This window comes from Galeopterus variegatus, unplaced genomic scaffold (genome assembly GCF_000696425.1).
Source record: "Galeopterus variegatus unplaced genomic scaffold, G_variegatus-3.0.2 Scaffold2729, whole genome shotgun sequence".
Classification (NCBI taxonomy): domain Eukaryota; kingdom Metazoa; phylum Chordata; class Mammalia; order Dermoptera; family Cynocephalidae; genus Galeopterus; species Galeopterus variegatus.
In genome coordinates, this window is record NW_007728840.1 from 143,999 (window position 1) to 167,727 (window position 23,729).

The 23,729-nt window shown below is 36.5% G+C and overlaps 1 protein-coding gene across 1 annotated transcript in view; it reads left to right on the forward strand.

Moving 5' to 3' along the window:
• The window catches only part of PRRG1 (proline rich Gla (G-carboxyglutamic acid) 1), a 106,464-nt gene that overhangs the window by 58,405 nt on the left and 24,330 nt on the right, over positions 1-23,729 (forward strand). The window contains exons 2-3 of the mRNA XM_008582823.1: positions 2,176-2,226; positions 16,318-16,478. Of these exons, the coding sequence (XP_008581045.1) occupies positions 2,217-2,226; positions 16,318-16,478 (171 nt within the window). The 5' untranslated portion in view covers positions 2,176-2,216. The remainder of the gene's footprint in view (positions 1-2,175; positions 2,227-16,317; positions 16,479-23,729) is intronic.

Here is a 23,729-nt window from a genome sequence, read left to right on the forward strand (position 1 = left end):
TGCTGACCTCTGGAGAGGCAATTTCTCTTTGAAAATCCTGGCTCATGCCTGACAGCCCTTTCCTTTGTGGTTCTCCCAAACACAACTGAAATAGGCTTGACTCTTCAAAAGACTTCTTTAAATATTAAACAAGAAATAAGGTACAAGAAGTCCTGCCAGATTTACCAAGCATCTCTGATATCACTGACCCTGGTCAAACTGTTCTCACCCCTCAAATCTTCTTTCTCTACTGCTGCCAGAGATGTCTTCTTAAAAATCAAAATTTAGATATATCATTCCCCTGCTTAACTCTTTTGTGGCTTCTCATTTGTACCTGGATTAAATTTTAGTATATTAACATTCTTAAGGTTTTTCCTGAAGTGATAAAAGTTTTATACTTTTATTTACAAAATGATTATTTTATTTATATAATTTGGAGGGGTCACAACTAAGAAGATACTTGGTAAGGTAAGGACCTTCCTGTGAATATAGGTAAGAGTTCCAGCTCTTTCCTAAAGCCTTCCCAGAATAGCTTCATCTGGGTCAGGGGTCACTGGATTTCAAACTCTGCTTCCTATAGTGCTGGGTTTCTGGTGAGGTATATCCATACTCTTTCAAGGAGAAATCCTGGTGGGTGGAACTGCAACTCTCCACCCCAATTCAACGTAAAGAATTCTGCCCTAACCCATTCTACATATTGGTGTTCTGCATAAGAGTTTTTGAGGGCTGTCTGCTGCTTTCAAAAACAGTAAGTGGTGATAAATTGTTAGATTATTCAGCTCCAAAATTCTCTGAGAATCTAGCCCCCTTGACTTTTTTCTTGACTCACTTTATGTTAATTTTGCTCTATGTAATTAATACCTTGTTAGAAAATAATAGAATTTCAGAGGTGCAAGAGGCTTTTAGCAGTTATCTTATCCAGTTTCCCAAAATGAGCTCTAAAGAATAGGACTCCTGAGAAATGTTGATTGCTTACCAAAAGGACTATGTAGCCAAGTATGTTGAGACTGTACTTTTGTCACATTACTAGTAGCATTTTAAAGTTTAAGAAAAGTCTTGTAATAAAGAAACCTGTTTAACCTTAAGTCAGCATTTCCTACATTTATTTGATCAAAGAGCCCTATTTTTGAATAACACACTTTCTAATATCCTGTGGAGGGTAATTTGGGAAATGCTCATATAGTTTAGCCCCCTTCTCTTGCAAATATTTTTTTTTCCTTTTGGTGGCTGACTGGTAAGGGGATCCAAACCCTTGACTTTGGTGTTACCACTTTCCCAAGTAAGCTAACCAGCCAGCTCCCGCAAAGAATTTGAGAATAGAAAATGATTTATAATGATTTATCCAATGTCACAAAGCTAGTTATAATGTCTTAGTCTGACACTCATTCCTCAATTTTCTCTGCTTAACTTCAAGTAGGTTATAAGCACCTATCAGATACTTAGTTCCATACTGGGGAAAATAAACAAGTAATAAATGTGTGGGAGCTCTATGATTGAACCCTGTAAGAACATGAAATGTTATGGTATGAATTAGCTTCTTTGTATGTGTGGTTTTTTTCATCTTTTAAAAACAGAATTGCAGCTCCCCCATGCACACACTCCCCCTGCAATTGCAATATGTGTTTTGTTTTTTTCCTACAAAGTTTCTGTTGTCAGTAGTTCATGGTCATTGATTTATACTGTTTGTTGGGAATAACTCTGTGGGATGCTTTGCCTCAGGGACAATTTGATTAGGAGTATTGTTGTTTGACACCATTCAGAAAAATGCTACATTATAAGGTGTACTGGATTTGTCACAGAATGACACTGAAGGGAAGGCAGGGGCAGGCAAGCCTGGTTATTAACACTGGGTCTTTTGGCATTTTTATCTGCCATTTTTTGTTGATATCACCACCTTCCTAAGAGATAAGCGTGTGACCAATTTGATTTATATTTGGCAAGGGCAGAAACTAAGATTAGATACAGAAGGTCATATTAAGTTGATATATAGTCCATGCTTCCAGAATACTGTGTTTCTGTCCTCTGAGGTTACATATCTGTTCGTGATAGAGAAAACATTTGTGTAAGGTAGCGTGATTGGAATGCACTAAAATGAAATGCTCACATTGACCACATCAGCTGTAATGGAGCTTATCTGATATAGTGACTCAGCCTCTGTGAATCTGACTGTGTGTGTGTATATTCTGTTTTGTACAGGGAATCGTCACCCAGGGACCTGCTGGAAACCTCGAGAAAACATGGGGAGGGGTAAGTTTCTTTTCCCTTTTAAGTAATTTAGACTCTCTGCATATTAATCCATTGTAGCCAGGAAATTAAATTTGCAACTCAAAGTATTTTTGTGGACATCTAAATTGTGTTTCTTGTTGGTATTACAAAGTTTTTGTTTGAGGCAAGGCTATGCAGAGAAAAACCAACATACCATATGTTGCTTGCTGGGTTGTTTGTTTTCTTCTGCCCTTTGGTGGCGATCTCCCAGTATGGGGAGAAAAGGCTCAAACTTGATACTATATAGATCTGTCCAAATCCCAGCTGCTTTACAACTCTTACCAAGTTACCCATATGCTTCTGATGGTTTCTAAGTTTTGTTGATAGTAACATAAACAGAAGAGTTTCTACTATGCAACCAATGACAATAGTAAACAATTCATCTGTGAGGTTGATTTGTAAATGGTTTTGATTTCCCTTAAAATATTAAAGCCCAGCATTAAGAACCAATCAATGAATTCTTTGGGTTTATTTTTGCTTTCTCATAAGGCTATTTATGGTCAGTGGACAACAGGCAAATTTAAGGTCATTTTATTGTTAAGTCAATATCAACCAGCCACCACAGTGACTTCATAAATAATTCTGATCAATGTAGATCATAAAATCAGAGTGCTGTAAAGGACATTAGAGGAAGACTTGGTGTGGTGTAGTATAGTGAGAAAAGTGCTGGACACAGTGTCAGAAGGCCTGAATTCATGTTCCTCTTCTACTACCTTGATCAAATCCTAGAGCCTTCCAAAACTTTTTGTTCATCTCTGAGGTAGGATTAATGTATTCTGCATTTCTAGCCTCAGGAAGTTGGGGTTGGCATAATGTGATAACACATGAGGAAAAGTGTTTTCAGAACTCTAAAATAGAATAGAGCAGTAGTATCTGCTCATTGCTGTCCTTATTGAATAAGAATATGTTCATTGATTCTTTTAATGGTCAAAGTGAAGTTGTTCAATTAGATGCTTATGTAGGCAGCAGGGCTGGGACTAGGGTCATGCGAGTAACTGAGAGTTCCTCCTTATGTTGCACCTCGCTTGCCCCATCCTCATATGGCCCTGGTTGGCAGTGCCAAGGATTATGGATCAATCATAGAAAACATCTTTCTGAACTTTGTTGAGTCAACTTTTGCTCTTATTTTCCTCAGAGGTTCCCTTGGAAATTGATTAGCCCTAGGGATTCTGGTTCTTTCCACACCATCACAAATAATGCTAACCTTTGATGGTATAGAAATTAAAAAAAAATAAAATAAAAATCTAGTCAAAGTTTTTGGGAGTAATCCATGCCATATTCTGCCCATAAGTTAGCTGTCAATGGAAGCTTCCAGAGTAGCTCATGGTGGCTTGGTCCTCACCCCAATCCCAAAAACTTCAGGTGGGTTTGGAAAATGTTCTGGTTGTCGGATACCACCGTAGCCATATGAAGAAGAGAGCTGCACTGAGATAAGTCAACCCATTCTGTCTTGTTTCCTCCTTTTCAGACTGATCATCAGGTCAATAGCAAAGGGATCATTAGGTTCTTATTTTAAAAGATGCTTCAGCAAGTGTTGTTCAGTCAATTAATAGAGTTCCTGCTAAAGAACAGAGCATGGTAATAAAATCTGCAAAGATGGGCATGTTTTCAACCTAGAGATGAGATAAGGGAAGTGTTTCAAAGAATGCTGCTTTGTTACAAACACAGAGGCTTGAGATAATCAGCATTTTGATTGTGTTGACCACTTTAAAAGCACCCATAACATCCTGAATCTCAAAGAGACTCTATCCTTTACCCTCTAAGATTTGCTTAGTTTGCCTGATTACATTTGTTAATTGCTGATGCTGTTAGTGAAAAAAAAAAAAATAACATGATGCTACTGTGTACTCATTTATCTTTCTTCTGGCCCTGTACAATGAAGTTTTTACTGGATTTGGCAAAGGTTCTCACAAACGTACGTAAATGTATCATACAAAGGGACACGGGAAAATATCTCCAAGGTATTGCACTGGCCTCATTAAATGAACTAAGGATCCTTGCAAACTAAGAACTCCACTTGACAACTGTACTGTTTAGGTGAAAAATTAAAATGAATTAGTTTTCTTTCAGTATTCTTTAGTAGTGGGTGAGGAAATCATTTGTAAATATGTGTTAGAAGAATCATTCTTTTATTTATGTGACATCAAAGATTATAAACAAAGTCTAAGTCTTAAAAAGGGGGGAGGAGGCTGAGAACAGACATATGTATTTGATTCTTATTAGGCCACCACCAGTTTCTGTTGTGTATGGCATTGAAACCCCATTTACTATATATGAATTCTTAGCTAGGGCTTAGTATTTAGGATGCTTAAGAATCTATAATTATTTTGATATTAACAAATGTCTGTGGAGCACTTTATAACTCACAGATGTTTCCTCTACAGTATTTTATTTAAGTCGTAAGACAATGCTTTGATGTAAATAGGAACTATTATCCTGATTTTATATATTATAAAACAGAGGCTCATAAGAGAAAGCCTTACTTATAGCCCACAGTCTGTAAATGGACAGCCAAAATACAAAACTAGATCTCTTTATGTCTTTTCTTCCAATAAAACGTGTTCTGAATATCCTAATCATCAATAGTGTGTAAAGTTAACTAAAAACCTAGAAGCTGTCTATTGCTGTGAGAGGTATAGAAGAAGTTATTTTCTAAAGTCTATGATGTTCATATATTATGGGGACCGGACAGATAGCAAAGGGAAATAGCTTAGTGCCCATCAGCATTTATGGTAACAGCTAAAACATATGTATATCAGATAGTAGAATGCCTCAAATATAAAAATCTAAACAGCAGTGGTATGTGGTTGCAGTAATTCAAAAGGCAGCAGCACTAATTGGCAGTGACCACAGTAGATAACAAGACAATTCCATTTAGAAGCTTGCTCTGCACAACCCACAAGGGAAGGTGTCTAAAGTAAGGGGCCTGATACTGTTTACCTGGTCTATATAAAAGTCACCCTTTTTGACTGATGGGTTTTTTTTACCTTTGTTTCTTATATAGGCACAAAGAATATAGCACACTGTGGAACACCAGAATAGCATGAGATGGCCAGGTGGGATGCTGGTTCAAAAAAGAACAGCATGTATAAATAAAATATATATAAAATTCGAGTAGTATTTTCACAAAGAAAAGAATGTGAGGATGTTACAAAATACGTGTATATAGGCTCACAAAATATTATGTACATAATACTAGAGTGTTTATCTTTATCTTTCCATGATAATTAAAGCTTTATTCTACTTTTTTATTAACCCCCTAAGCAACTAGTATATTCACGACAAAATGAAAAAACGTTCAGTATTCCAAGTAGTTTTTTTTTTCTTTTTTTGTTAGCATATTCATTATTCTCTCTTTCTCTCTCTCTCTCTCTCTCTCTCTCTCTCTCTCTCTCTCTCTCTCTCTCCCCCCCCCCCCCATCCAAAAACAATTTGGCTTTTACAATTATTAGGTTCTTTTTTAGTACATATTGGTAGCTTTCAATAGTTAAAGGCATGTGAGGTCTAGGTCTCCCCACAATCTGGTTACCAGGTTACAACCAAGTGATAGGCCAAATTTTGCTATACACAGAGATGTTTATCAACAAGACGGCACAGTTCTTCCATATAGCCTATTCTGTAAACTCCATGGAATCCCACTTCTTTCCCCTTTCAGGTCCCCCCACAGTACCCTAGATGAAAAGTTCATCTGAGGCATATGTGACAGCATTTTAGTGATGGTATTCAACTAACCCATCTAGTTAGATTAAAGCAACCAATAATCAGCAGCTGAACACAGGGCCTCTTATGAATCAAGTCTTGGCCACAATTTCTAGGGCTATAAACTGTAGGGTTTTAGATTTTCATTCTGTGTTCAGTCAATGAATGCTGCTATCATTTCTAGAGCAAAATCACATATAAACAACATTGATTTTACCAGTGTAAAGTCATTTCTGAAATTTAAGTTGTATTATTCCATTTCCGTTGCTTATAACAGAATGCCTGAAAGAAAACAAAATTTATTTCTTACAGTTCAGGGGCTGGTAAATCCACAATTCAGGGGGCACATCTGGTGAGGGCCTTCTTCTGAGTGGGAACTCACTACAGGGTCTCTTGGCAACTAGGGTGTCTCATGGTGAGAGAATGGTATGAAGAAGAGTGCTGACTATCTCACTTGCTCTCCTTATAAAGCCATCAGAACCATGCCTTTGATAACTCATTACTTCACAAATGGATCAATCCATTCACAAGGGTACAGTCCTCATATCCAATCACCTCTCAACGGCCCCACCTTTCAAATACTGTAGTTGGATTTCCACCGTCTTAACACTGTTAGAATAGAGATCAAGTTTCCAATACATAAACTTTTGGGAGACACATTTGACTTCACAGCATATGTGCTGACTAACAAAGGCACTAATTCATCATTGAAACTCCATTTTTTAAATCTATTATGCTCTGTTGTGGGCTGAAGAGAAAGACAGCTGAATGCTTTTGTGGTAGCCACCTTTGAAATATGGCTTTTTAGTTAAATGTAGTATGTGTCCTACTGGGACAATTGCCCATTCCTAGAGTCTAGATTACAGCTAACTATCACATAGATACATACCATACTGTCTATGCTGACAGATTGTAAAGCAGTATCTACAACATAAAGTTATGCATTTTAAACTGTAATGTATTTCATATTTGATGAGTTTTGTCTACCTGCCTTTTTCTCATTAAATGGTGATTATTAGTCATAGTTATTTACATATTATTCCATATGGGACAGAAGTCTAATTAGTATAGATAGGATCCATAAACTAAAAAGGGGATTTTATGGTTATAACAACTGTAAACATTAAGACTACTGAATTCTTACTGATATAACAGGAGAAATAGCCATCTTTGAAATTCTCCCGTTTTGATGATTCTCCCTGATTTCCTCCTTAATTATGCCAAATTAGACCATATATTAACTCCACATTTGTTTCTTTCCTTTAGATAAGGCATTGCCCCTAGTTCAGAAATATCATGTGTTAGAATACCATACCTTTAAATTAATCGGCCTAATTGATAGTAATTTGATTGCTGTCATCTGCCATTTCATGAACAATTCTTTTTGATAGGAAATAGTTATAACTTTTAAAATCCCTTCAGAGAAAATTTGGCCTTTTCCCTTCCTTTGCGGGAGAATCTATTATTAGGTCATTTCTCCGTATCTCATTTTTCATTACAAAGCATAAAATCATTAGACAAGAGACATCTGAATATACGATCCAAAATTTGGCTTTTAAGAAAACCATATTGAGGTAGTTAGTATTATTCTGGGGTGAACCATGTTCGTTTTGTTTTTAAAGAATATTGACTTTATAGACATTCGTTACCTCTTTTGTCTTCTCTCTACAGAAATCCATTTTTGGCATACTATCCACACTTATTCCAGGAAACCTGCCTTTTGTTATCTGGCATTTCATTGTATGCCTCCAATAGTATAAAGATATTTTTAAAAGTCTTAAGTAATGATCATAATAACCACATTGTCCTTAGGAGGCAAGTTTGGGGTATTAAAGATAATAACATTTATTTCTTTTTTCAAACCCTTAGACTTCCCACTCTCACTAGCTCAATTCTGCAACTTCAAATTATTTTTTAAGTATGTGAACTCTTGAGTGGGTTTCAGATCCCTAAGTCCTGTGTAAATACATACTACATGCCATTATAACTAAGCTATAAGTTTGTGACAACCTGGTTCTGCACCTGAGTACCACGGTACAATAAATACTAAAGAATAAACTTACCAGCTATGAAAAAAGATAACTTTTGACTTTCATAAATAGATTACAGTGGTGAAATAAAATTGGGAAATATTCTGTTTTTGTAACATCTTAAGGATAGGGGGATGATCCAAATAGCATCTTTTTAGTTTGCATAATCTTACTTTTTAGTAAGTGAAATGTCACTTCAGAATGTGAGATTTTGTTTTCTTAAGAAAAGTTATTTCCATCAGTCTGTAATAAGAAGTACCTGTTTCAGCAAAAAACAAAAACAAAAACAAACTTGCAGGCATTGTATACAGGCACATCTGAGTAAATAACAGTATCAAAATGACTTACAAGCAAGAAAACAAATTATGAGTGAGACACTTCATATTTTTTTAAAATAAATTTGAGCACAGGAATGGGTGGGGAGGATAATTTGTTGATTTTCTCTCTGGTTGGTTGATTTGTTCATTTTTTGTTGGTTTGGGGGATGTTGGTTGCTTGGCTGGAAAATAGTGTATTCATATCCTAAAAGGATTTGGATATGATGTGATTTTCCCACTTGCAAAAACTCTTTCCAATTATAGAACTCTTTACTATTACAACTAAAAGTATCTAAGAAATCATATTCAACACCTTTGCTTCACAAATTAGGGAACAGGCCCAGATAAATTAAGCAACAAATGCAGAATCAAGCAGCCAGTTTAGTGCCAGAGCCGGAACAGGAATCCACATATCCTGACTACACATTCAGGGCCTTTTCAATGTTCCACAAATTTCTCTTATCTTGCACTTTCACTTGTCTCAATACTGAGTTGGTGAAAGTGGTGAATGGATATTGTCTCTCTTAGAATTCAACAATAAATCTCAAAAGGCAGCTTTCATGTGACAAACAGGCTCAAATAGCAGATAGTTTTGCATGTTCTGCAGTCTTGTATGAAAAACTCACAACTAAACAAGATATTAGAGATATATTTAGAAAAGGAAAACAGCCTCCTGGTTAGTTTGTGGACTCATTATAGATTCAGTCTTTAGTACACCAACATTTATACAGTGTTGTCTCGGAATAAATTTTCTATTTGAGTAAATATATCTTACAGATTGCTGGCACTCACCTTTTTAAATAAAAAAAAACTTTTTAAAAACTTTATTTTATGTAGGTAGTTCTAAATTAGATCATATAACTTAGTGCCTCCTTAAACATTATCCTGAACATCATATGGCCCCTTATTGGTGACAACAAAAAACATAATCATTGATGTCTACAACTTCGGAAGCTGTTAGCATGAGGGGGGTTAGATCCTACTCTAAATAACCCTCAAAGGGCCTTCTTTCTCTCTTTTCCCTTGCCTTCAGATTAGTTAGCTTTCACTTCTTTTTGCTGTCAGTATGTTGATCTAGTTCAGTCCACCCTTGCTCCTTCTACTTTTCAGCTTTAATGTATAATGAGGCTTTCAACTCTCATAGCCAGGTTCATGGACATGGGTAGAATAGATTAGTCATTAATTAGTCTAAGAGAGTTGGGGCACCCCTCTAGGTACAGCATTAAATGGGTTGTAGTGCATAACCCTGGCCATCTCTTATGTCTAAGTTCATGAGCCAGTTTATTTGACTGACTTCTGCACAAATGAGATATTAGTATCATTAATATCCACAATTATTATGTGAAATATTTAATAGCCACCTGAACTATCAACCTACAATTGAATAGAGCATAATTTAACTAGCATATTTTGTTGTAGCTACTCATGATTCTCTAAACATATACATCTGTCATGTATGTAATTTTCCTTTCTTAATCTAGCCTTCTTAAGAGCTTCTTTGTGGACTGTTGTTAAAATTCTAGTGATGATAGGCTATCAACATACATTTGACCAAAACTAAAGCTAATTAAATTAAGCATATAAATTATGGTAAAGGATTTATTTTACAAGTTTGTTACAAATAACATGTCCTTATAAGTAAGGACCAGAAGTAGTCCTTAATTTACATTCAGAAGAATTTCTGAAGTTTTAAAATCTCATGATATTTCCAAAATATTTATGAATCATTCAGGTATATTGTAGCAATTATACAGCATTGGATAATTGAAAGTACTTATAAGATTCTACAGAGTATATTCTAATAGGCTTTAATAATGGTTAACAGTATTGTGCAGCAGAGAAAAGATGGCTCCCAAGGCCATTTTTAGTCACACAGGACACTCCTATCTTCTAACTGTGAACCACTGAGATACATGCAAAATAACCTTAATCTTGGAAGCCAAGACACAAGTTTATTGAGGATCTTTGATATCCCACTAGTCATGTAGCTGAAACTAGGCTGTTCAATCAATTAAATCAGTACAAATCGTCAGTCTATACATGTTCAATAAGCAGTTTAAATAAGCTGGTGCCTCTAAGGGAATTTCAGACTTTAGACAGGACTTTATAAAGCTCGTACATTTCATCCCAGACTTGACCAAGTGGACCAAACTCCCAAGCATCCATGGAACTAAGCGGACAAACTCACTGCAAGTTAACACTATTCTTACTCATTTATTCAGTATTTTCTAAGTGCATTTTCATTATCAGCTTAGTAAATCTCTAGTTTTTCCTTTCATGGAATAAACAATGACAGCAAGTCATACTACTATTTATTGAACATCCATTCTTTGCCTAGCTTCCAAGGCCCTGTAGTTTCAGGTATAGACTAACTTTTTAGAATTACACATAGAAATGTTAAGCTCGTGAAAGACAAAAGACTTTCCCTAGGCTAAAGTCTCTGTTGTAGATAAAGAATTGTAACACAGCAAAATTGCTGGCTCCAAGGGCAGAGGTCCCTGGTGCAGCCAAACCTAAAGATTGTTGCCATGACAATTATCTTACTGTTCTTTTTGTAACACCCTGTGTTCCTTTTCTGTAACTTTCTGGCCTGAAGAATAAATACTGAGAGCAAACTGGAGTTCGGTGGTAATTTTCCGAGGAATGACTCTCTCTTGAGGGATCGTGGAAATTAACCCCTTTGGGGCTTCTCACTGCTCAGAAGAAATGGGCTTTGAGTAATCCTTTGCGTCTCTATCACCCTGGGGGAGAGGGGACAGGTCCCTGTTCTCCAAAACCTTATAACGTTGAGGGGGGAACCAGATAGTCATACCAAAAATTATAATAAAGTTTGATTATTTGCTATAATCAAAGTATACAGAAATACTGAGTACATAGCAGCTCTGTCTAATGAAGTAGAGAGTTGAGTCTGGGAAGGGTTTGTAGAGGATGTTACACCTGAGTGGAATAGGAGTTCACTAGGCAGAGGAAATATCAAATGCAAAATTATGGAGGCACAAAAGAGCCAATTTGTACTATGGTGAGATATAGTTTGACTGAGGAATAAGGTGCATAGTGGGTGAAGTGGCCAAAGAATTCACCCAATATCCATATCTTTCATGTCTGTCCCTTCTTTCCATTCCTATTGCCGCCACTCTAATGCATAAACTCATTATTTCTTAACCTGGTTTATTGTATGTGTAGCCTTTTACCTGGCCTTTTTCCTTCCATTTTCCCCTCATCCTACCCTCAAATCTGTTGTATCTATACACAGTTTTCTAGGTTATTCTCCCCAAAGTATTGGTCTAAAACCTTGAATGGTTACCAAATAGTTCAAATATCTTAGCCCTATGTGAAGTGCTTCCATGACATGGCCGTTGGCCACTCTTTCCAGCTTCATTTCCCACTCTTCCTGTTTTGAATCTTATACTCTGGCCCTCACTGACCAGCTCACTGTACCTCATTTATGCCCCTTGCTTTATTCAATTCCAAGCCCTCACTCACCGTTTCATTTTCTTAGGATGTCTTTCTCACTATCTTTGCATGTCCCAATCCTTCCAATCCGTAAAAGTCCAGCTAAAGTACACTTTTCAGAGGTTCTTTCCCACATCCTTCCCCAATTCCCAAACACACACACTCCCAGTAGAAATAAACCGGCCTTCTGATCTTGAAGATCATCCATCGTGTTCAGTCTTACAACAGAGTTTTGTGTATGTGTTTTATATTTGTTACCTCTTGCACTGCAGAACCCTGAAGGCAGAGGTCATCTGCTACTCATCTTTGTGACTCATTGTACACAGTCTGTGTTCAGTAATATGTCCTAAAAAAATAATTTTGTTCACTCTTAAGTGAAAAAATTTAAACATTAACAACTTTAAATAGTAACTCCTTCAATGAAATCAGGCCTAAGATGAAAGAACTGTTTAAATAATTGGAGTAGAGATTTTTCCAAGTGGACTGTTAATTTTCAGGCTGTATCCTCTGCTTTTTTTGTTTGTTTTTCAGCAAATTTATGGACATGATTTCACTTGGCTAGAGGGTTTTGCATTAAAGTGTCAGTTGTAATAACCTGCAGTTCATTAAATATAAATTTATTGCACAACTAATTATTTTGGCTTAATTCAATAATTTAGGGAGTTACTTGAGAAGCCCTCTTATTTCATTTATTTTTATTGTTTTCTTTTGAAGAGAAGGTATGAGTGAGAGCTTATTTATTTTGAAATTATGAAAAAGTGGTTACATTTTTTAATAAATATGCTTATTTTGAGAGTATATGTGTGTGTATCAGTCTTAGATTTGAAATATTTTCTTCAGTAAAAGTGTTTCCTAACTGAATCTGAAGAAAAAGGTTTTTCTTTATTTCCTTTAATAGGAAAACTATGTGTTTTCAATAACACCTCAGTGTTGTATTCCCAAAGCATATTTACATTCTGTATGCTTGACATGTTATGTAATCCTGGATTAAGGCATACACATGATTCCTGACAGCTGTGGGGTTAACTCACAATTTAAGAAGATGGCAGAAGGAAGTGATCAACTTGAGTTTCAAACATCACTGCTTTAGTTTTAAAAGTCCTAACACAGCCCTTGCAGCCTGGAAAATGTCCATTGTTTTGAGAGAAAATAGTCTGATCTCATCCTATTGGTCAAAGCTGCCATCTTCTCCTTTATTTGGTTTTCACACTGAAAAAATTTTTAATTCTGGTATCATCATACAAGGTTCACTGGATTTCCAAACTACTTTGATGAAGACTGGCAAGTACTCTGCCACCACTTTCTGCTCTCTAATATATAGCAGACATAACTAATCTATAATAGTATCTTTCCTACTGGTCAGATTCTTACTCCAAGTGGTATCTTATAAATTCTTTTTTTTTTTTTTAGGATCCGAACCCACAGCCTTGGTGTTATCAGCACTGCACTCTCCCGAGTGAGCCACGGGCCGGCCCTTTTTTTTTTTTTTAGGATCCGAACCCACAGCCTTGGTGTTATCAGCACTGCACTCTCCCGAGTGAGCCACGGGCCGGCCCTTTTTTTTTTTTTTAGGATCCGAACCCACAGCCTTGGTGTTATCAGCACTGCACTCTCCCGAGTGAGCCACGGGCCGGCCCTTTTTTTTTTTTTTAGGATCCGAACCCACAGCCTTGGTGTTATCAGCACTGCACTCTCCCGAGTGAGCCACGGGCCGGCCCTTTTTTTTTTTTTTAGGATCCGAACCCACAGCCTTGGTGTTATCAGCACTGCACTCTCCCGAGTGAGCCACGGGCCGGCCCTTTTTTTTTTTTGTCTTTTTTGTGACCGGTAAGGGGATCGCAACCCTTGGGGTGGGGTCCCCCGCACACACTCAGCCAGTGAGCGCACCGGCCATTCCTATATAGGATCCGAACCCACGGCGGGAGCGTCGCTGCTCTCCCAGCGCCGTACTCTCCCCAGTGCGCCAAGGGGCCGGCCCTGGTATCTTATAATTGACCAGATTTGGCAAGTGAGATAAAATCTACTTGTTAACTTAGTCCATCTGGAGGTCTCAGTATTGTATTACATTGCTTACTGGTACCAGAAATACATAGAAGATGTTTATGGAATGCTCTTGGTAATTTGATTAGTCCAGGATTAGAAGATTTGTGTTCTGCTACATTACCTTCCAGTTGCTTATCCTTCTGAATTAGCCTACTTTCCGGTAATAGGAGTTAGCTGCGTTCCTTGACTCCAATTTTCCATTTAGATGGCATATAAGAAAATAATTTTCTATTAGGAATATTTTAAAAGTTCAAGGTACATTATTGTTGAATGTTTCATTTATCCTCAGGAAAAAGGATCCAAAACCCAAGGATATCCTAGACTGCATTAACATACAAGAGTCTTCAAAAAGTTTGTGGAAAAATGTGTTATCTTTCAATTTTATTTTTCCATGAACTTTTTGAAGAACCCTCATGTGTGTTCTGTTTAAAAACAAGAAAGCTGATAGTGCTGATCAATTTTGCACTTGTCAGACCACTCCTAGATTACCGCACTCATCAGAGACACAGTATTTTATGAGAGAAAGATGGTCTCATATCCATATCCATTTTATATGACAAACAGATGAAGGAACAAGACATGTTTATCCTGGAGAAGAGAAGCCCTAAAAGAAACCAGTTTCTTTCTCTCTTCACGTATTAGTTGGCCTGCTGTATGGAGGAGACTTGTATGTCATTTCAGAGGGTATAAATAAGACCAATTGCTAGGAAGTTGTTAATCCGGTGAAACGTCTCTTGGAAAAGGGTGCTGTAGTCAAATAAATATGATAAATCCATTTACCATGCTCCTTTTCAGGAGACTTATAAATATGTATTAAGTACATATCAAGGGTCCTAAAAAGTCAAGTGGTCTCTTTAAATTTTTTAACCCCAGCCTTCCGTAAACACCTTCCTCAGAACATTTTCTAAGGATCTCGCATTAGGGTGGTAGTTCTCAAACTGTGGTAATGGGACAGACGGTATCAGCATTGCCTGGGAACCAATTAGAAATGCAGTTTCAGGACCGGCCTGTGGCTCACTTGGGAGAGTGTGGTGCTGACAACACCAAGTTAAGGGTTAAGATCATCTTTAAAAGGTCATCTTTAAAAAAAAAAGAAAAGAAATGCAGTTTCTTGGCCCTACTCCAGACCTGTGGAATCTGAAACTCTGTAGATAGTGCCCAGCAATCTGTGTGATAATAGGTTCTTGGGTATTCTGATACTGCAAAAATGTGAGAAGCACTGCTAGAAAATCCCACTGTTACTTTTGAAGTCACCAACACTCTTGGTTTTCTTCACAGCACTCACCACAATTTGTATTGAGCTTTATTCTAATAATATTCTGTGACTCTGATTCATTTTATTGATGGTTCCCTTATGAGGTACAGAAGGAAGGAAATACTTATTGAAGGCCTACCATGGTTTTCACCCTAGTTAGTTGCCATCCATCTGCTATCAGTTTCAATACTTTAAAGAATCCTAAATAATAAGTCTATATCTTCTATAAAGTGAAATATACATTTCTATAATGAGGTAAAACTTCAATTTATTGCTATCATCATTTAAAAAAGAATACTTGCTGTTTTTTATTTACTTCAAAATGTTTTTTGGAAAATGTAGGCTTTTTTTTTTAAACATATTGAAAGATCTGTAATGTGCCTTTTCCCATGTCAGAAATCTATAAGATTAGTAAATTTTCTAATGTCTTTGCATTCGCAGAGATTAAATTTTGGTGGCATTATATTTATCTCTCCAAATAAGCAAGACACTTTTATGAAAATGTAATTAAGGTAGAGCTTAAATGTATTGGGATATAAAAATAGAAAGAACCCCTCCATAAGTGTACATATAACTACTACCTTATTTATTTTAATGGGTTTTATAAGTACATTTTGAATGTTTATATGACATGCCTCTGTAAATCATGTAGAATAATTTTCTTTTTCTGAAGGACAGTGAAATAGGTTGGATGTGTTAAATGTTACACTATATTTAACTTAGGTGCATTTAGAACAAAATTACTATTAGTGTTTCCTTGGGATAAATTATGGCCAAATTTAACTTCTCGTTATTATTTTGTCATCTCTTTTTTCCATACAAGTAAAGGTTCTCTGGGCTTATTAGGTCAATTAGACTTTTATTTATTTTTAGTTAGAGGGACAAAAGACTGGATTTTGATTTGGTTGCTGCTGTCCAACAGCAGAATGCCTTGGGGTATCCATTTACAGTAATGAGTATAAGTAGTGCTATCATTATTGCTATATTTAAACACCCATGGTTGGCAGGAATGTGCTAAAGTCTGCAGGTAACATAGTTAATTATGTCACTGTCTCTGCCCAGGGCAACTGCTACTGAAAGCACATACTCACATGTTGAGGAAGATAGCAGATGCAGTGGTTTGGAGATAAGTGTTACTTCATTGCTGACTCATGGAAAATGGTTTAGGATGTTGGCTATATTTTCTAAAGAGCATTTAGCAGTTTTCATCTGGTATATTAACTTCCCATGTGGGTTTTTATTACATTTTTATGCTTATTATTATATCTCTTTTTAGTTTTCCTCACAGGAGAAAAAGCCAATTCAGTATTAAAACGCTACCCAAGATCTAATGGACTTTTTGAAGAAATAAGACAGGGCAACATTGAGCGTGAGTGCAAAGAAGAAGTCTGCACATTCGAAGAGGCAAGAGAAGCTTTTGAAAATAATGAAAAAACTGTAAGTATATTGGCAATTAAAAAAATTCATACAGATTTATCTCCATTTTTGATGTATACTTGAAATCTGCATTCCAGAATTCTGTGCATTGCTGTCAATTAAAAATTACTTTTGTAAATAATTCTGAAAGTGGCATCTAACTAATAACATTCTGTGGATAGGAGAGCTACATTCACTTCCTTGCGTTTTGATCTGTCTTTGAGGGCTCATTTCTATAGGACTCAGCCGAGCTAAGATTTATCACCTTGGCAAGGGGGAAGCATTTGTTTCACTTGAAGCTTTGTTCTGGAAAGTTATAGATAACATCATCACTCTGCCTAATCAAAGAGAAAGTATGGAGGAAGCTAATGGATGCTGACAGTGTTTTAAAACATTTCACTTCTCATACAAAAGACAAGACATATCCAGACTCACTCCCTCTCTTCTCCATTGAGAACATTCCTCTTCACCTCTCTAGACTACAAGCTATTCAAGGAGAGTAGGGATGGGAAAGCACAAGGTAGGGGTGTAATTCTACAGAACTACTCCACAGCTGGAAATTATATCACCAGAGGTAGCCATTGTATAAAGATCCAGTCCTGTGCACCACGAAAATAACACTAGAAGCTAAACAAGTGATGTAAGATGTGCTAAAGGGTCATCAAATATGCTTCAAGAGCAGCGGATGCAGAAGAGTTTTAAAGAAAGGGGGTTTGAGCTTTTGTTAGGTAGAGAGGGGCTCAGAGTAAGAGGAAGGAGTTCAAGAAAGACTCTCAGAGAGGCATGATTGCTAGATTCCAGTGTGCATCTCAAAAGCAAAATCAGTTTATAAATTGATAAAGTGTGTTCTTCATTGTTATCAAATCTTATTTAAATCACATGGTTAAAAACAGAAAAGAAAACATCATCCATAATCCCATAATGCAGTCACAAAGCACTGTTGGCCTTTTAATTTCTTCCAGCTTTTTTCTTCTGCATCCTCTGAATGACTTTTCACCCTACTTTATCATTCTCCTTTAAGGGAATGGTAAGTACTTGTTTAAAATTTATTGTTCTAAAAGTACTTTATACCAGTGAGCAATATTCTCTTTTTTAAACCACTTTATTGAGGTATGATTAACATAAAAAATGCTGTACATATTTAATGTATACATCTCTATGAGTTTGGGGATAAGTATACACCTGTGAAACCATCACTACTATCAAGGCCGTAAACATATCCATCACTGCCCAAAGTTTCTTCTCACCTCCTTTATTGTTATTGTTATTTTGGGCGTGCATGGTAAGAGCACTTAATATGAAATCTACCTTCTTAGCAAAACTTAAGTACACAATACGGTATTGTTATCTATAGGCATTATGCTGTATGGTAGATATCCAGAACTTATTTATCTCAAATAGCTGAAACTTTAGACCCTTTGACCATCACCTCTCCATGTCCCTATCTCCCCAGCCCCTGGTAACCACCATTTTCCTCTCTGCTTCTTTGAGTTTGACTTTTTTAGATTCCACGTATAAGTGAGAATATGCAGTATTTGTCTTTCTATGCCTGGCTTATTTCACTTAACAGGTTCATCCATGTGGTGTCTGACAGGATTCCCTTCTTTTTAAGGTTAAATAATATTCCATTGTATGTATATACCACATTTTTTTCATACATTCATCTGTTAATGGACATTTGGTTACTTTTGGTTAGGAATAATATTTAGAAACCAAGATCTGGGAGTTAGGGTGTGCTCATTGTTACTAGGGTATCATTATTTCTGGGCCTTTCAGCAACAGAGCTAGGGGGAAAAAATCATACACATATATATCCTACATGCTTATAAATTTGTATATGTACATATACATATATGCAAAATAACAAATTCATCTTCCTGAACTCCATTTGCAATCCAACCCCTCAAGGCTCTTCCAGCCATTCTATATTTGTAGATGAAATGTAGATGTTCCTTGGAGATGTTCTTCCACAGTGAGAACCCTGGCTCTCAATAACATCAATATATTAACTCATTTTCTCAGTCCCATAATACACACAGAATGGTTTCAGAATTGTAATATCCATACCATAATCTGTATCACCATATATTCATTCATTCATTCATTCTTCCATCCAGGAAATCACATCCAAGTGGCCATGTATATCAGTAGTTCATTCCTTTTTATTACTGAGTAGTATTCTGTGATGTGGATGTACCATGGTTTGTTGAACCACCTGCTCATTGAGGGACATCTGTGGTGTTTCCAGTTTTGGGCTATTCAGATAAAGCTGCTATGAACATTGCATATAGGTTCTTATGTGGACATACATTTTCATTTTTTCTGTAGTAAATCCCTAAAAGTACAATTGTTGGGTTGCATGGTAAGTATATGTATAGTACTTTAAGTCACTAACAAAACTAATTTGTCATTGTATAAATTACCATTTTACATTCCCACCAGTAGTGTCTGAGTGGTCCAGTTTCTCCATACACTTGTTAGCACTTGGTGTTGTCACTGTGTTTTATTTTAGCCATTCTGATAGGTGTGTAGTAATATCTCTTTGTGGTTTCAATTTGCATTTCCTCAATGGCTAATGATGTTGACTGTCTTTTCATGTGCTTATTTTCCATTTTCCATTTATGTATCTTCTTAGGTGAAATCTCTCTTCATGTTATTTGTTTACTTAATTGGATGTTTTGTTTTCCTTTACTATTGAGTTTTGAGAGTTCTTTATTGTTCTAAGTATGGATCCATTGTCAGATATGTGATTTGTAGGCTATTGATTTTTATATGTTAATTGTATATACTACTACCTTGCCTCTTATTGCTTAAGTTAGTTTTATCATTTGTGCTAAAGTTGAACAATGTTTTTAGTGCCTACCTCTCTTGCCCTTATGCATCTCAGTGCTTCTATGTATCCTTTCCTGCTTGCAGAGACCAGATGTTGCATTTCAGCAATCTTTGAAGCTAGTAGAAGAAATGCCTTCCACTATGAGAGAACTGCTTGAGAAATTCTCTGTGCTTTCCAGCATCACCTTTTCCTCTCTATTGAATCATTCCCAGTAGCCCACACCTCTACAAAAATAAGGAACTCTCTTAATACCATAATCCTGTCCAGCAACGACCTCATTTCTTGGAAGTTTTCGCTGCTCTGTCTATACTTACTCCCCTGGTGAGCTTTCCTATTCTTATGGCTTGAAATGCTAATGACTCCCACATTTATATTTCCTTCTTGGAGGACTACCCTGAACTACGGATTTGTATGACTGTCTACTCAACATCTCCTCTTAGAGTCAAATGTGGTTCTCAAACTAAATATAAACAAATTTGTACCCCCCCCCCCAAAAAAAACCTGTTCTTACCACTGTCTGTCATCTCAATAACTCTGTCCATCTGTTGGCTCATCCCCAAACCTTGTTGCCATTCCTGACTCTTCTCTCTTTTTCATATCCCACACCACATTTGCCATAGTTGATTCTAACAATAAAAATATATTCAGAATCTAGAAAACTCTCAGCCTCTCTACTTGTTATCACTCTACATCTAAGCCATCACCACTCTCTTGTCTCTATGATTTCTTGGCTCCGTCTGCATAGTTAATTCTCAAAACAGCAGTCTAGAGTGATCTTTTAAAGTCTTTTCTGTGCAGTAGCTTCCCATCTTCCTCAGTAAAAGCCAAAGTGCTCAGAATCACCCACAAGTCATGGTACAATTGGTTCCCACCTGTTTCCACCCCACATTTCCACTCACTCTGCAGTTACTGTGTTTCTTTACCAAATCTCCTCTGACACTCCACCCCTTATTCACTTTGCTGTGGCTTTCTTGCGCGCGCGTGCACACGCGCACGCACACACACACACACACACACACTTACACGCACACACACCCAGAGCATATGTTCTGCCTCATGGCTTTGGCATTTGCTCTTTCCTCTTCCAGATGGATATGTCTGAGCTCCCTAACCACTCAGGTCTTTGCTCAAGTTCACTTTCTCAATGAGCAAGTATCCTACCTTCATTTGCAACCTCTTGTCCCTTCTGTGAATTATTATTCTTCCCAGCACTTATCACCGTCTGACATATATTTGTTGTATTTGTTAATTGCTGCTCTCCCCCCAGGACTGTTAGCTCTATTACAGTAGCATTTCTTCTCTGTTTTGTCCTTAGCTATGGTCCCTAAGTACATGTAATGCATAGGAAGAAGTGATTTCGAACTCGTTCCCAAGTTGGCTGATAGATGTGGATTTAAATTTCTTTCTTTTTATTATGTTGGTATTGTTTGCTCCCTTCTTTAGTCTGTCATCAGAGTTTGCTTATTAAAACCATACCATCTACAGTAAGGTGTGCCAAAGGGCTTTTGGTCTAATAAGTGTAATAAAATTAGCATACTCATCCCTGATCTATTTCAGAGCAACTATTTCAGAATAGTGTTATATGTTAAGAAGGATCTAGCATTGCACAGCAATTTCATCTTAATGTTGGCAGTGAGGAAAATGATTGGCTGTTAAAATGCTCTTTCTACTTTTAGACTACTTATTAACTATCTTTTTGCTAACTAAAATTTATTACTCAGAACAGGTTTAGTCATACATATTTTCATCATCCCCAAATAGTCTGTGTGAATTTAGAAGTCTGCTTTCAGTAGAATGTTTATTTGTAATTCTTTACCTAATTTGGAGCAAAAGTCTAATCATACAATGGGAGAAAATGTATTGTACTTCTTGTTCCTCATTTTCACCATGTGGAAATTGGGTGAGATTTATTCAGATATTATCTGCTGAATTCCTACAATGTAACAAATGCAAGACAAATGATAATGAATAAGCTACTCCTCCCTCATACTATTTGAGATCTGGTAGAGACAGCAGACATATACACAAAGGCTCATGTAAATACGTTGTATACCTTAAATATACATGATTTTTATTTGTCAATTATACCTCACTAAAGCACAGGGGAAAACAGCAGTATTTATCTGAATGCCATGCCCAAATCCTCTGCTTTGAGAATCAGATGGACCTAATTCGGTGTCTCAGCTCTGCCACCTACTGACTGTATTTCTTTGTGCAAACATTTTACCTTTATAGGCCTCAATTTCTGTATCTTTTAAAAGGGAGAAATTGTACCTGTAGCATTAGGTTTGAGGTTGTGCACTTAGCATAGTGCCTGGCACAGAGAAAAACTTCAATAAATATATTTTATTCTAGTTTATAGGTGCTGGATTATAGCCACTTTATTTAAGAAACATCATTTGATCTCTAACATTTTTTTCTCTTCTCTCTATGGGACCGTGAGGGTTCTCTGCATTTAAAACTTTCAATCTTGAACTAACATGAAGAAAATAGGAGTAATTCTTTAAAACAACTATTTCAGAACTTTTCTTCACAGATAATGTCTAGTTTATTTTTCTTGACTTTCCAAAATGGTTTTCCTCAAACTGTAAAGTGCATAAGAATAGTTTGGGTGCTTATCAAACCTGCATAATTCCACCCAGTACCCAGATCTGGGTTTCAAATACCATTCTACAACAAAAGAAACTAAGACTCTTAGTGGAAATGGCTGATTCTGGGGCTGGGCAATGGACAGTACAAGATGAGCTGAAGCAAATTGTAGTACCAGAAAGTAAGGAAGTGCTAAAAAAAAAAAAAAAAAAAAAAAAAAAAAAAGCCCAAAGAATGGGATTATGTCAAAGGGACACAGGGGCCAAGTTCAAGGAGCTCTCAGTAGCTAAAGTTGAATAGCTGAACAATTTAAGCAACAAAATAAATAATGTAATATTGGATTATAATCCAAAGTATAAAATAAATACACATGAGTACATAATGATATGAATAAATGAATGAATGGGTGGGTGGGAAGAGACAAATCTACAGAAAAATTCCAAATTATGTATGTAAATACTCTCTGCTTCAGGAAGTGGAGCTTATTAATTTTTTGCCTTCCTCGAGTGTGGCTTGAACATAAAGACGTGCTTTCAAAGAACAGTATATGGAATGGGAGGGTAGAGGCTGGAGTAACTTTATACTGGAGAAACCTAGCAATCACTACCTTGAATAAGTGGTCAAGGTTAGCATCATCAGTGACAAGTGGTATATATGATATGCTGAAAAGGGACTTCACTTCTGTAGTATTTTTCCCCAAAACCCATAACTCTAGGCTAATCATGAGAAAGTTACAGAGAAATCCAAATTGAGAGACATTCTACAAAATATCTACTACTCCGCAAAACTATCACAGACTAGGGTAGACTAAAGAGACTTTAATAATGATTAAATGACATGTAGGTGCATACTAATATGTAAAATGGGATAAAATAATAAAAGTTGTAATTCCCCTTAAGATTAAATTTTATATTAGTTTTTCATTAAAACTGTTCCATTCCACTTTGCTGCTTTCTATTTTAAATACTTAAACTCAGGACAAATTCTAGATGAAACAGAGATAATTATCTACTAGAGATTTTAGTATCTCTAACTCACCATAAAAATATATTTTTTCCAAGATATACCACTCTACTGCCTTTTTCACATTACTGACTTTGGTACTACTCACTTCCATTGTCTTAGGAATCCTGTGTTCATGGCAGTTTGATCATTGATTGCCCTACTGCCACCATCCTTGGGAAGAAAAGAAAGCAATTGCCTGAATTAATTTATTCTATGTCACTAATTAAGAGAGCAGACAATGTTGCTTACTGATCTAAAAACCATTTTATCCTCTCTTCCTTGCTGGGAGAACCCCATTTTTTTCAGAATAAAAATATACCCAGTTTCTAGGGGGTAATCATAATTAGTATAAATCAGTCATGGCAATATTACTCCCTTTTCATGTGTAGTGATGGCTTCTGTCTTAGTCCTGCTGTTGGTAATTTGTGTCTTCTTTTGTTCCTAGTAAGGCTGTCTAGAGATTTATTTTTAATTTTTTTAAAAAACCTGTGTTTAGTTTTAGTTTTCTTTCTTTTTCTGTTTCACTCTATTCTATTCCTTGCTTTATCATTTCCTTCCTTCTGCTTAATTTGGGACTATATTGTTCTTCTTTTTCTAGTTCCTTAGAATAAAAGGTTAGAGTTATGATTTGAGATCTTTCTTCTTTTCTACTATTGAATGATTTGAATATTTTTTTTTGTCTTTTTGTTCCGTGTCCGGCAACGGATCGCAACCCTCAGTGTTGCCCCCGTACCGGACCAGGGACCGGCAACGGGATTGCAAACCTCGGTGTTGCTCCCACGCCTCGCTCAGCCAGTGAGCGGGAGCCGGTCTGTATGTGGGATCCGAACCCTCCGGCGGCAGCG